Below are 13,519 nucleotides of genomic sequence, written 5' to 3'. Positions count from 1 at the left end.
TCAGTTTTACGAGCCAAACCATACCTGTGCCATTGGTGCAGCTTCAGCAACAATGAGCACAAAGGTATTCCCCACAGCCACCGTGAGCAGCCAGCCTGCCTGCAGCACCGACTTCATGCTGGCTGGAGACTGAAAAGAGAAGGGCCTGATCAGTGAGTGTCATGCTGTGCCCTTCGGCCCTGTTTCACCCTGTGATGACTGCAGGTGTCACTGGGCTCAGCCTGGGAGGAGGTGGTGGGATTTCCTCTGTGCAGAGCTTAATCTCTGTGGTTAATTTCAACAGCTGCATACAAGGAGCTTTCAAAACATGGACAGGAGGACACATGAAGAAGCAGGAGATGCTGTTGTTGCAGAGCTGAATCCTGGTCATCCCCAACCTGCATCATCTGAAATGGTATGATCAGGAAGTCCAAGGAGCCACACAAGCCCTGCAGCTCGGAGTCTGGTGCCATGTGGCTGTACGCTTTTGCAAAAGAGATTGGATCTTGATGTTAAACTTCCTGCTGATAACAAATTATTCACATCCCATTATAGATCATCCCACTGTATTAATCATCCTTATTAATAAACATCTGCACTTTACTCCGAGGATAAATTTGAGTAGCTTCAACTTTTTGATCTTGTAACGTCTCAGTCCTCTCTTCCCATAAACCTCCCCAGACAGCAATCAAATCATCCCTTGCACACTTTTTACCCTTTGCTCTCTTGTTACTGACTCATGTGGGTTTAGACCCCCTCAGTCTCTCAGTTCAAAGCAGGCTCCAGGCTCCCATGCCACCCTGTAGTCCTTGAGATACCTTTGACTTTTTATCACTGAAAAATACATATCACAAAACATTTCACTGGGAGTAAACCCTGACACTACAGTATTCAGAGCTTTCACATTAAAAGAAACTTCTATCCTGTTCTGTTCCATGTTCTCAGAATTACCAGATAAGGAGTTTTCCAAGTATCATTAAGAACAGGTATCTTCAGAATATGAATTAATTTAGCTTGAGGGCACCCAGCAAGATGTGTTATAATTCCACTTTCAGCTGAAGCACAGATAACATCGTTAGTAAGTGTCCTGTCAAAGGACATATGACAAGTCAATGATGCAGGAATAAATCCTGAAGTCTAATTGTAAACCCCTTATCATTAAGTGGAATACCTGAGAATAGGAGAAGGCCAGGCCTGTAATGGAGAACATCACCTCCCCAGCAGATATTAATAAGTATTGTGGTAACTGCCAAGCCATATGGACATTGTTGGCTTTGATGTCTTCTGACTTCCATGTCTTAACAGCACCTCCAGAAATCTAGCAGGAAAAATAAAGGCACATTGATTAGCTGCTGAAAGAGCAGATCTTTCTTAGCCTGGACAACAGTGAATTTACCAAAACAACGTTTTAAGCAAAGGTGGAAGCAAAGCTCTGCATTTGAAGCAAAACTATGGGTCTGACTCCTGCCATTTCCAAGCCTGTTGGAATGGGCTGACTCCTGCTGCACAAGGTAGAGGGAGCAGGATGGAAGCATTCCAGCTCATTCATGTGCCACAAGAATTCCCTGAGTTATTGTAAACCAACAAGTTGCCTTCTGTAGTTGGGCTGGGAAAAGCCTGTGTGGTACTTCTGCAGAGCCTGTGACCTACTGCTGTCCCCAAGGCCAGAAAAGGATGACAGGACAAGTACTCACTGCAAGCACGTGATCACTGTTCCCATTTTATCAGCTCTGTACAACTTCCCTATGATAACAGTGACACCCAAACAAATTCAGCTCAGGAATGCCAAGAATAGCAAAGCCTGCTCCATATCAGATGCGTTCAGATGGATATGGTAGTTGTATTCCTAATTATTTTTGTTTGCTTTCCCAGGTGTAATTAATACTGCCTCTGAAGCACAGAGGCTCAGAGGCAGAAAGAGATTTGACTAGTAGCCAGAAAAACACTAGGCTGAAATGACTTCAGGCAGAAAGCCCTGTGTTTAAGGAGAGTACGTGGGAAAATACAAGGGATGTTTACGAGATGTACTTAATCACCGATCACTGCCAGGGAGGCAAATCAAGAGACTATATTTTAGCAGGCTAAAAGGGGTGAGAGGAGGGCTTTGCATTGCTCTTTAGCCCATAAAGAAATGTCACAATGCCCCACACTATAACTGCACACTGTGGAAGGTTGGGTAGAAGGCAGCATCCTCATGATTTAAGTATCATAGTTCAGCTACATTAGCAGACTAATATATTGTATTCTTAGTTCTTCTATATGGCACTTCTGGCAGAGGAGCAAGGCTCAGTACAAATCACTGCAATAATTAAAAGCGATCTTGGCCTGGAGCAAACCAACTCTCTACAGAAGGCAGAAACCACAGAGAGAGAGGGTTAAAAAGATTAAATGACTAGCACAGGGTTCAGAAGGGCTGAGGCACAGAGCCACCCTGAGCAGCCATGGCAGCAGCTTTTGCGGATGGGACCGCAAACAGGAATCCTTGGCCACAGTGATGTGGGACACATCTGCCTCAGCTGGCCCTGACTCAGTTGTGTTACCACAGGCTCTGGGGCAATTTTCTTAATATTTTTCATGCAAGTTCTCTGCTTAGTTTGTCATCTGGTGAAAGAGGCTTGCAGCCATAGAAGAAGGGTCTGGCCAACATCACTTCAAGTGTGTGTGTGTTTTATGTACATAAATCTCTGTAGTCACAGATGGTAGCATCTGGTTGTTCCCTCCAGGGCCCTACATCCCACTTCAGCTACTGGAATTAGAAAAAGAACTGCCAGGTGCTTCATGGCTATATTTTTCCCCCTACGTATTTGGACTATGCAGACATGAACAGCTCCCATTAATTGCCCAACAGGGAGATGCTACTGCCAGGGAGTAGCTGACAACACTTTGCTCTGCTCATCACAACACAGTAGTCAAAGTCTCAGAGGGCAGCTTAGCAGTGTGTCCTGTCAGACCTGGTTTGTCTGTGTGCCTGTGCAGTGGAAAGGTTAAAATGGGAACTAAGCTGAGCACTTTCATCTCTGTGGCTCCAACCAGCTGGACCAGGTTGAAGCAGCGTGTCAAAGAGGCTGGCAGGCAGGGAAAGGAATCCACCCTCTCAGCAGTGCTCACACCCCATCAGGGCTAGGCTGTTCAGAAAACCATGCCTTGACTTTACACTAGGCTCCAAATGAGCTGTACTGACAGTGAGAGGAGGAAACACAGATGTAGAATCTCACCAACCTCCTCCCTCAATACTTTGTCCCTCTTCCCCCTATGCATAATCTACAAATCTTGGAAAATCAGCCTTTAGTTCAGTAAGTTAAATGGGGGGATAGGGCAGACTGTTTCTGCAGTTTTTCAGGTGTGAGGTACCACCAGGTACAGTACTTTAAAGAGAACAAGCAGTCAGCTCTTGGCAGATGGTAACAGTGTGCTGGGTCAACGTTAACTGCTCAAGTTAGAGCAGCACAAACCAGAGATTATATGATTTGCCATGGAGGATTTCTATCAAGGAAGAGGTTTTACTTCTTTTCAACCCATGAGATCTGACGTGATCACAATGTAAGGTGGAATGAATACACACCCATCTTGCTTACATAGGTGCCAAAACCTTTTACTAGCCCTCGCATAATGGACTGCTTTCAGATGGCTACTGCCCAGGTCTCAGAGTGCAGAAAGCGAGAGCCACCAGCATAAGAGCAAAAGCCCTGCCAGAGACTAGAACAGGAGCATGTTACCATCACAGGAACACTTACGTTAGTTATCACAATGGTGTATGAGGCGCCAAAGTCGAGCAGCCCCAGCTCCAGGGGGAACTCTCCTGTTTCAGTTATGCATTTTCCATTATTATATCTAGATAAAAGGATAAAGAACAGTATTTCTCAGTTCCACAGAAAAAGAACACAGAGCAGAGCTATCAAATGTGCCCCTAAAATGGGGCAGGAAGGATGCAAGATATAAAGATGCAGCAACATTTATGTCAGATGATCATTAGAGTTCTTGCCAACTTTTCCTTCCGGAAACACTTAGGCACTGATTGGAGTTCACCTAATGATCTGGGCTACTGCTAACATTTCTGAATGGTTTCTGCTTCTTCTTAGTACTGATTTATTTTATTTTTCTTCCCCTCAGGTTTATTTTTCTTCCCAACTTTGCTCCATTCCTTCAGGAACTGTGGGCCAGACAAGCAGTTTGCAGGAAATCAGAGATGTGCACCCAGAAGCCACTTTGTTTCCTTTCAATGGAGCAAATAAACCTTCATATTTGTTCTTCTGATTTTGGATGTGTGAGATGGCACAGAGGCTCAGCAGCATTGCCACAATGGCTGCTACATCCTACTAAATTGCGGCAATAAATATTTTGGATGGAGTTGATGCAGAGAAAAGCCATGAAGCTTGTTTTGAAACACTGGAAATGCTAGAAATACCCTACAAGAGCCAACTCTGATGCTGCCAAACCCAGGCCATATGGAGCCCCTAACAAGCTCAGCCTGCAAAGCCATGTAATGCTATTGATGTTACCTGCCCACATACCAACACTCTGCAGTGTGGAATATGAATTGGCCTTTCTGTGAGAGCACACTAACAGTAAGAACCTGTGCCCGAGAGAGTGTCAAAATAAAGCAAGACCCAAATGGCAGAGGGGACCTCACCATATTCCACCTTACTCTGCTGACAGATGCACAGGAATGACCAGTCTCTTCCCTCCAAGTCCCCACATAATGTGAATAAAAGCCTCTGCATGCACACAAGTGGCCTGGAGCACCTGCTCTGCATAGAGCTGGTAGTTCTACTTTTTACAAACATCTGCCCCCATAACCAAATGCCAAGACAATAGCAATGAAGGTTTTGGTATTAGCCTGAGAAAAGCCTCAATGTATCCAAGGAAAGGCCTCAGCAAAGACCTTCAGCACAGCAAGGGAAACTTACATGTCCCTCTCCAGCAGTGAGTACTCAGAAGGGCTGTAGTTTTTCTGAACAGCAATGAACTTTCTGCTATCAATGGTGAGGTTGACATCTTGGCTCAAACCATTAATGAATCTGCAAAGAAACCGTATTTCACTGAGCTGTCAGACAAGGCAGGAGAAACTTTATAGCAGACACATCAGAAGTTTGCTCCCTCTCCCAAAGTGTACAAGTAATTCCATAAGGTTATGACATTCTCTTCTGCAAGTTACCAAAATATTAGTCAAATTCATTGCCCAGTTTTTCAATATAAGTTTCCCTGCTGTGTAATTTTACTCAATCTCCTGTGGAAAGTGATCCTCACTTTTTGTGAGTTATAACTTCCAGGCAATCCCTTCTCAGAGACCTTCAAAGATTGCAGCAAATCCAAAGGAAGCTACGAAGATGATCAGAGGCCTGAAGCACCTCTACAATGAAGACAGGCAGAGAGAGTTGGGGCTGTTCAGCCTGAAGAAGAGAGAGCTCCAGCTCTCTTACAGCACCTTCCAGTACCTCAAGGGGTTACAAGAGAGCTAGAGAGGGACTTTTTACAAGGGCATGGAGTGACAGAACAAGGGGCAATGGCTCTAAACTGAAAGAAAGTACGCTTAATTTATATAAGATCTCTTCATTATGAGGGTGGTGAGGGCCTGGCACAGGCTGCCCAGAGAAGCTGTGGCTGCCCCATCCCTGGAAGTGTCCAAGGCCAGGCTGGATGGGGCTTTGAGCAACTGGTCTAGTGGAAAGTGTCCCTTCCCACAGCAGGGCAGTTTGAATGAGATGATCTTTAAGGTCCCTTCCAACCGAAACCATTCTATGATTCTATGATTGATTGCTCTGTGGCTGTTTGAGAGGACAGAGCCTCAGCCACCACAGGAAACTATGAAGCTGTGTATCCTGATAAGCATGTGTACCATGCTGACAATGAGTTTCTACCAGAGGGAAAGAGTTTTCTAGCACAGTAAGATATTTTCATCAAAAGAAAAACCTACATGGGAATGTTTTGGGATTTTATTTTTTTTTTAATACATAAAAGACAGTTTCCTTTTGACAACTCAAAAATTGTTGGCAAAAACCAAATGCTTTTTATTTGATCTATATCTTAAAATATTTTGGTTTTCAGTTCCTAAAATGGGGGTGTAATCCCTGAAGACAGTCAAGTGCTTAATGAAAAAAATTTTCAGTGGAAAAATAGTTTCTTCCTCCTTTTTACAAATTGCTAAGAGGAAAGTTTGGGGATTTTGTCAAAAATGTCCACAAGAAAATGTAAAACATTCCTGACTGCAGGTATTAATCAAGTAGTGTTTAGCCAGTAGAAGCCTTCACAAGCACAGGGCTATGAAGAGGTCCTGCTCTACTGTTTTGTCAACATAGGCTTTCAGATAAGGGTGTTAGACATTGTTTTTGAGGTTTGTTTTGTTTGGTTGTTTCATAGTTTTACTTTTGTGGTGGGGGTTTTGGGGGTCTTTTGCTTTGGTTTTGTTTGTTTTTCTTTTAATTTTAGCTTGCCCAAATCCTCCAGACAGTGCACAAGGATTTTTATATTTTTTTCAAATTTGCTTCTTCTGCACATCAGCAGCTGGCACAAGCTAGCACAGGAGTGTTCATGGACTACATGGACTAGCTCAAATTAGGAAAGTAGACTAGCTGCTTGAGTGGAGCCCAATGCCCAGCTGAACTGTTTACAGGGATGTAAAACTGTTGCTGTATCCAATTTAGTAGGCATTTGGGCATAAGGTTGAGTGAGAACATCATGAGTTGGCCAGTTTGCAGAGGACATGGCAACAGCTCCTATCCAAACTGCTTCTTCTCTTTCTTTCCCAAAGAGGTGGCACAAAGCGAGACGAATTTGCCACTTTTCCAAGGGAGATCTTTCATGTTGCCATCTCAGCCCAGACTATCCTAGGCAGTAAGCAGCAATAATGCTCAGCTCTGCATGGCATGTGTGGGAGGTGACACTCTGTCAAGCCTCCGCAGCTGACACACAAGTCTTGTATGAGAAGTGTGGACTAGATTCCAACCCAAGAACATCTGGGTTATGTTACAGACAGTTTGCATTAGACAAAAGCACTTTCCCTCTCCCGACCACCTCCAAATCCTCAAAAAAATCCATTCCTACCTAACAGCTGCCAAACCATTTTCTGGCTTTGCTTCCAAGTCTGTAATCTAAAGAGGGGAAGAAAAAAAAAAAACATCAAACATATTTATTAATGCTGCCTTTCAACAATGTGAGGCAGAAAACACTAGTGCTGTGGAGTCACACATGTGCTGCAAAGCCTGTGGAAATCGATTGTACTCTCACATAAGCTTTACGTCAGGCCACAGATGGGAAGTCCTGATACAATGAAGCCAGTGGCAAAATTTCATCTCCACTAAGATGAGATCATAGCTTTTCCTGTCATCTCCTCTGTAACAAAGCCTACAGAGTTTCAGCTGGTCACCCTTCTATTGAGGCATGTAACACCCTCCAAAAAAGTATTTGTCTTGATCTGGAGACAGCAAGAGAGCATTATCCACGTTACCATCTTTCATTGATTAGTTACAAGTAAACTTGAGTGCCTTACTCCTACAAAACCTGAAACTGTCCAACTCTCAGACCCTGATTTTTGTCACATTCATAGACTTCACAGAAGTCTAAAGCCAAGAGGAACTGCTAGGTTACTATTCTGATCATCATGTACCACTCATATTTTCCCTGACCCTGAATACTCAAGAGATTAAACTGCTGTATGGTGCCAGCAGAGAGAAGGAGAGACCATGATGCACCGACCTTGTTTGTGCTCACAGTTTCTGCAGACAAATCCCTGAAATGGCCACCTGGATGGGCACACTGGGGAGTGAGCATGTCTCTCCTAGAGATCACAGCTAGAGCAGCAGTTTAGTAGTTAACATGGTCAACATTCCTTCAAAGAAAGCCTATTTGGTGTACAATGCTGAAAAAACAAAGACACAGCCCTGCCCTGAAGGTTCTATGTCACACAAAAAGAATACAAAGCAAGGCTCTTGGCTGGCAGAAATCCAAAACTGTGCCGTGTCCATTTAAGCTGGCAGGGCAATTTCAATTTGCGCTGCCCACAGATGGAACTCTGGCAAGCCAAAGGAGACTGATTCCACCTTCAGAAACTGGCTTTCTCTAAAAATTTTCTGGCCCTTTCCCCACACTTTTTTCCTGATGCTAAACCCTGAGCTTCTGAGACCAAGGATCCAGAATTTCAGTATACCTATAAAACGTCTAGTGTACCTAGTGTGATATGCTACCCACAAATAACATATGCCCTAAATAATAAATAGCCACAGTGAATAATAAATGCCAGAGTAATAAATAATAAACAGCAACATCATTTTTTTTCCATGGGAGACACATGGGGATGAACACTTTAATTCATTGCAGATAGGCCAGCCGAATTATAACTCGTTTTCATTGATGATCCCCAGAGCTCTCAAATTCATTTCCTGCCTACTCAACAGGCCACAAAGGAGAAGAAACCAATTTCAGATTGGATCCTTCCAGGAAAGCAATCCCACCTGAGTGAGTGGGCCAAACCCAGAAGTGTGGGAGGTTACTCCAGGGCAAGCACAGCAACACAGCAGTGATACCAGCATTGCCTTCCTTGTGTTGCAATGCTGAAAAAATGAGTATCATTTACCATGCTGTCTTCCACATCTCCCTTATCTACAGCTGTGAATGACAGGTCAATAGCATCCCCCAACAGCAAGGCTGTTTCCCAGCACATGGGAGCCTGCCCACCCCACGGTGGGTACTAATTTAAGCACAGGCTGAATAGCTAGGGCAGCATAGATGTACTGAAGCTCAGAGATTGCTTTGCTTCAGCCTGTCACAGGCTTTTGCTTCTTAAGGACTGTATGAAAATCACTGTACAAGTATCCGTTTCTTAAGGCAACAGCACTCAGTCATCAAGGTCGCAGGGAAACTTAACAACATTGTGTGATAATGAGCTGTAGGCTCCAAACCATAAAGGCAGCAAAAAACCTTAATGTTATGACAAAATAAATTCTTAAAACTCATTTTTAAAAACAGTTATGTGATTTCTACTATACGATATTCACTGTTTCATGTGGCAACCCTGAAATGTAGGAGGCTGAGAAACTGCAAAGAGAATGGATATTTTAGCACGAGGAGAGATTCTGATGGCATTTACACACCTGCCACAGTGTGCAATGACACCATTCATTTCAAGGGAGCTTCTTAGGTTACAGCTACACATAAAAGACATCAGAATCTGCCCTATACCTCACAATATGCCCTTCTCTGATTGTTGCAGCAATATACAAAAGTCCAAATGCAGACGGCTCTGCTGCAGAGCCTGAAATGAGCTTAATCATTTATTCTGTTCAGCAAAACAAATGGGCCTTCTGTGCATTTTCACTAAACACTTGCAATAACTAAACCAGGAATCATTCCTCTGATGCTGTTATTCTAGGGCCAGCCCTAGAGCCTCTTTAACATCTTTGCTTTATAAAACCATCTTTGGGGGGAAATTTCGGGCTCTGTTTCCCCAGCTTTCTCAAGCTCTGCTGCCTAGCAGGCATGACTCTGCTCTCCCACTGCAGCATTCAATGGATTAAAGTGTGCCCAGAAACTCTCAGATGCCACAACACCTCTATTAATCAACCAGAAGAAGTGTGTACAGATCCAGTGCCGCTAGCTAAGAAGTCAGGTTTAGAGCATCTGAGAGCAATCAGACAGACATTGCAACTGAGCAAATGAATTAATGAGCCTATTACCCCATTGTAGCATCACAGCCATTGAATTAATACTGTATTTACACTTCACTCCCACACTCACTAAGCGGCTTGATAGGCTTCCTTCTGCCTCAAAAACAATTAAGCTGTATACTGATTTTTCCTTCACGGTGTAGTTAAAAGCAAGAGTCAATCCTTGATGTTGCAGGGTGAAGCGAAGGCTCTGTTGCTCTGCATTCAATATTAATTTTGAGTACTCAGCTGGGTTCTGTGGAAGAAAACAAACTTGGTTACACTTTCTTCAGATGAGAAAGGATCTGTCTAAGTGCAACACTATCCTCTCTTCAAAGGAGTCTGTAACCCTGTTATCCTTTGTTCCTAATTACAGGTAAATGTAAGGTGTTCCCTTTGCCACAGAAATATGTGTCGAAGTGTTCAATTTCTGTCTCATATAACAGAGATAATATGTTCCATTTGTAAAGCTATTCCCATACACTTCTAAGGCAATGGAGGGGAACAAGCTTTTGCATCTGTTGGCTTTATTAGAAAATGCCTTAAAAAAAAAGCCCATCCTTTCTTCAATGGGATGCAAGTCAGGCTTTCCAGCCCCAAATATATGTTTACCTGAAAAGTCTCCACAGGCTGCTGAAATAGGTCCTTTTCCTGGATTGTCACTTGAACAGGGTTCTTTGCCAAATTCAGGACCCGAATTAAACTTTCTTCTGGGACAAGTCGAGGCATATCAGTTTCCTAATTAAAGTAAAAGGCTTTAAGTGCCATCTGTATGCTTTATTAGCACTTTAATATCTCTTCATTTTTAGCCATAAAAGTCTTCCTCTCTGTAATGACACTTTTCCATCCCTTCCTCATCAGAAGTTGCACTCAGCGAAAACTGAACATAAATCTTATTTAGGGAGGTTTCCTCATAGTAGCTCAATAGCCAACCCATCACTCCTCCCAAAAATTCTCTTCACACCCCTAAGCATAGAGACTACACACCTACTGAGCAGGTAGAACAATGTCACAGTTTTCATTATACAGCTCCCTAGTGCCTGGATTTAACCAACTGCCATATCAGAACAGAAAAATTTTTGCTGAGCTTTCAAAAGCAGTGACCAGAATAATTATTTCCCGTTGCAGTCAGTGACTGGGAAAAGAATCAGACCAGAAGCTAAGCAATTTGAAAATCCCAGTCCAGCTCCATGCCTGTAATTGGTGCTTTTGCATTACTTGACACCACGCTATCTAAATGCTGACTGTATAGATCTTATTCCCTGTTTTCTGAGAAAGGGAAGATGATGCCTCCAGCACACAGGTATCTCCTTCTGTCAGGAATTATTTCCTAGAAAGAGTACATCAATCAGTGTCAGCCTTGTACTACCTGCAGAGCTAATTTTTTTTTTTTAAAGCCCTGTTTTCTTCTCACTTTATTTTCAAGTAGCTGCCAGCAATACTGCAGAGCTATTCATTTTTTCTCTATCATATCTGATAATTTGGGTATTGCAGGCAGTGCATTTTGAACCTAACTCGGTGGGGACGCCCACCACCACAGAAGATAGAGCGAGCTGATTTCCCTGTATCCACATGCTGCCAACAGGTCTGTTAATGTTACAGCAAATTCCATTACTGTGGCTTTTCGCTTTTGCAACCCCACATCCAAGTGAAGGTGTGCCAGCTTATCCTCTAGAGCTTATAGGGCAAAATTTTAGCCTTCAGGATAAAATTTTCATTCACAGGCAGGGGAGAACCTCTAACTCACCTTGCCTCTGCCCAGAGGAGTCACCCACAGCCAGAGCAAATTTCAGTGCTCTGCCAGAGCTGCTGATGGTGGCGATGAGAGCATTTCTTTGTTCACATAAAAAGATCAGAAAAAAGACCTGAACCCACAAAGTCTCATTTCGGTGGGAGACTCATTAGTGGATTCACCTGAGGAACCAGCAGATGTTAATCTGGCTGTGTGCCAGCCACTCTAACAGAACATTTTAAGCATACATGAAAGCTTTAAAAATTAATCCTATAGTAACTTCCATGAGACAAAGGTCAGCCAGACTCTGCACAGTGCTGGTCTTGGGCCAGAAACAAACAGCAAATCTGCAGGAGCTAACACGGAATTTACAAGAGATTTGCTGCCATCCTGTCTGAGGATGCCCAGCAGTCCCTAATGCCTCTGACTGTGTTCACCTGCCTCGCTGCAGAAACAATTTGGTTTGTGAAAAAACACATCCCCACCCTAAAGTAGCAAAGTAATTAAATTAAAAAACCAAAACCACCACATACACACACAAAGACCCCAAACAGAAAAATATAGGCAAGGTACAGCAAGAAATAGGAGAGAGAACGGACTACCTTTTGGGAATTAATCACTAGCATTAACTAGATGTCTGTCAAGCACTTTGACGATGGAAATCTAGAATATAGACCAATACAGATGACCAGCACAGCAAAACTGCAAGACTAGAAAGAAAGACATAGAGACAGAGAAAAAGAGAGGGAAAAGTAGACAAGGTAAGAATTATCATTAGCAACTGGATTGGTATGCTCAATTGTAAAGAAAACATTACAAATTATGATCAAGGAACACAATGGTTAAAAGGATTATCTAACAGATATCAGTAAAAACACCCCAGGGAAAGAAAGTGTTTCTGAGGAATCCTTTGTGCTTTACTTACATTTATTTTGATTTCTATAATAGCTGCAAGTCCAAACGCCAGCCCTGCAAGGATCATACCTGTTGCCATTTTTCTAATAGGTCTATGGAGCAAATGAAAGAGGTACATTAAGGAAAAAAAGTAATTTAAAGTATAGAATACCATTCCTCAGAGCCAAATATGTGCCAAAATCATGTAATAAACTGTCCAACAGGTGGCACTGGGGATGACAGGCTGTTTAAATTGCCAATCATTTAACTTAAAACTATCTTATTATTCTGTATGAGGCCAGCACTGAGGCCAATTAAAACTGATACGCCATGAAAAAAAGCTCTTTCCTTGCAAGTTTCATATTATCTTTTTCCCAGCTCTTCTAGTGGGAATAGCTCATGGCATTATGTTAATCTGTAATACTGGAAGGAGCACTAGAAATGATGTATCTTCAAGTCCCTTTTGGGAAAGGAAAAAGAAGAGTAGCATGCTACTTAGCAGTGGGAACGAGGAACAGAAAAATGTGTAGTTTGTGTCATCAATGTTTCTGACCATCTGGGGCATCATTCCGGGTTATTTCTGATGCCAATACATTTACATTTCTAGAAAATAAAGAGCTTGCTTCTAAACTCAAGGCAAAAGTAGTGCAACTCTACCGGAGTTACATGAGACAATCTGATAAAAAGCAGAATAAAACAGGTCCAGAACAGCATATCCAAACTAAGTATTGAATTGCAGAGATTTGAAACAAATCTGGTTGTAAATTCAGTGGTCTCCACTCTTTGTAATGGTCTTTAGTCCTGGTATTCAGTCCTGATCGGTGCTTGAGTTTGTGCTGCTGAGTGAACTACTCTGTGAATTGGTCTCCAGGCAGAAAGTTTTCTGTCAAGTCAGGGCACAGTCCGGGCCATGGGCTCACACTGAGGCAGCAAGGCACCAAAAGGCACCACTGCTGGGCTAGACATTGTCTCGGATATGTCTTTAGGTGCAAGTAATTCAGCATGATGGGAAAGGATCAGCAGGGTGAAGGGGTAGACTTCTGAGGCTCCTTCCATCCTCATTTTATGTGGATTTGCCTGTCAAGCATTTTAGTTTGGATTAGGAACATGCTTTTTAAGCCCATCTCCCTGCTCATCATCCCTTCCCACACTGTGGTTCACATGGAGAAGTGGTGCTGGAGCATGGAAACTTGGTTCCTTTCAGCTGAAACTGCACTGGCAAAGGCACTCCATGAATGCTCATAAACATACTCCCAGTGCTACAGGGTGTCAGTCC

At 43.1% G+C, this 13,519-nt stretch overlaps 1 protein-coding gene across 6 annotated transcripts in view; it reads right to left on the bottom strand.

Moving 5' to 3' along the window:
- SLC15A2 (solute carrier family 15 member 2) overlaps positions 1-13,519 on the bottom strand; it is a 62,104-nt gene that overhangs the window by 11,980 nt on the left and 36,605 nt on the right. For all 6 annotated transcript variants that reach the window (XM_064661398.1, XM_064661401.1, XM_064661403.1 and 3 more), the window contains 8 exons: positions 12,275-12,356; positions 10,230-10,355; positions 9,709-9,873; positions 7,021-7,067; positions 4,887-4,997; positions 3,714-3,810; positions 1,151-1,297; positions 25-129 (listed from right to left, as the gene is read on the bottom strand). In XM_064661398.1, the coding sequence (XP_064517468.1) occupies positions 25-129; positions 1,151-1,297; positions 3,714-3,810; positions 4,887-4,997; positions 7,021-7,067; positions 9,709-9,873; positions 10,230-10,355; positions 12,275-12,356 (880 nt within the window). The remainder of the gene's footprint in view (positions 1-24; positions 130-1,150; positions 1,298-3,713; positions 3,811-4,886; positions 4,998-7,020; positions 7,068-9,708; positions 9,874-10,229; positions 10,356-12,274; positions 12,357-13,519) is intronic.

This window comes from Pseudopipra pipra, chromosome 7 (assembly GCF_036250125.1).
Source record: "Pseudopipra pipra isolate bDixPip1 chromosome 7, bDixPip1.hap1, whole genome shotgun sequence".
NCBI classification, from domain to species: domain Eukaryota; kingdom Metazoa; phylum Chordata; class Aves; order Passeriformes; family Pipridae; genus Pseudopipra; species Pseudopipra pipra.
This window is presented reverse-complemented; position numbering and strand designations above follow the sequence as displayed.